Source organism: Myotis brandtii, unplaced genomic scaffold, assembly GCF_000412655.1.
Source record: "Myotis brandtii unplaced genomic scaffold, ASM41265v1 scaffold6, whole genome shotgun sequence".
NCBI classification, from domain to species: Eukaryota; Metazoa; Chordata; class Mammalia; order Chiroptera; family Vespertilionidae; genus Myotis; species Myotis brandtii.
In genome coordinates, this window is record NW_005370271.1 from 3,803,973 (window position 1) to 3,804,887 (window position 915).

General features: G+C 64.7%; 1 protein-coding gene across 1 annotated transcript in view; it reads right to left on the bottom strand.

The window, feature by feature from the left end:
* The window catches only part of GRID2IP (glutamate receptor, ionotropic, delta 2 (Grid2) interacting protein), a 28,688-nt gene that overhangs the window by 3,120 nt on the left and 24,653 nt on the right, over positions 1-915 (bottom strand). Inside the window, exon 16 of the mRNA XM_014550328.1 lies at positions 5-388. Coding sequence (XP_014405814.1) covers positions 5-388 — 384 coding nt within the window. The remainder of the gene's footprint in view (positions 1-4; positions 389-915) is intronic.

The following is a 915-nucleotide window of genomic DNA, read 5'->3' on the forward strand; positions in this document are numbered from 1 at the left end:
CGGCAGGGCCCGCCTCCCACCCACCACCCAGCCTACCTTTGGCCGCCAGGGGCACGGTGGGCAGGTCCTGCGCGAAGCCCAGGAGCTCGGGGAAGTGCTGGCTCAGCGATTTGGCGAGGATGTGCAGGAAGGTGAGCTTCCCGTCCACGGTCTTGGTGGAGTTCAGCTGCGAGTGACCCCCACACACACCCTCCTCAGGCCCGTCAGCTTGCTGACCACTCGGGACCAGGCGTCCCAGCCCGGCCTCTCTCAGACCCGCCTCAGTCCCTGCCCTCAGCGCGGCTCCGACACTCAGAACCCGACTGCTGTGTTCCGTCCTCCGGGGTCTTACCTGCTGGGGTGCCACAGGCCCCCCGGTTCCCTGCCCAGCTCTCTGGGGTCCCGGGAACTAGGCAGGTAGAGGCAGGCCCTAGGTTTCTCTGTCCTTGAGCGTTTGCCTTGTCAGCAGACAGAGCCCAAGCCTCCCTGACTCCCGGGCGTGAGCGCATCACTCCCAGGCCTGCCCTCTTGTGGTTTTCCGAAGCGTCTGTGGCCCTGCTGAGCCTCAGACATCCTAAACGTTTCTACCTGCAAGTGGAGTTTTTCTTCCTCTTTTGTTAAAGGCTCCCTGGGGAGACATCCCAGGAACACTGGGGGGAAGGCTGGGTACTCATGTTTCTGATCCCAGATCTTGGGGTGGGGGTGGCTGGACTGACAGTGTGGGAGCTGTTGGGGGTACAAAACCTGCCAGGTGGGCGCTCCCCTTCCACTTGGAGTCTCCCCTCCCTGATCCCCCCCATAGTTCCAGACCCGGAGGCTTGGCGTGGGGGAGCACCCCCCCCAACCTTTGCCGCAGTCACACCCTGGCCCCTGGGCAGCCGCTGCTCCTCCTGGGGGAAGGCCCCCCGGGTGGTGATGTTCCCTCCTCTGCTCTGC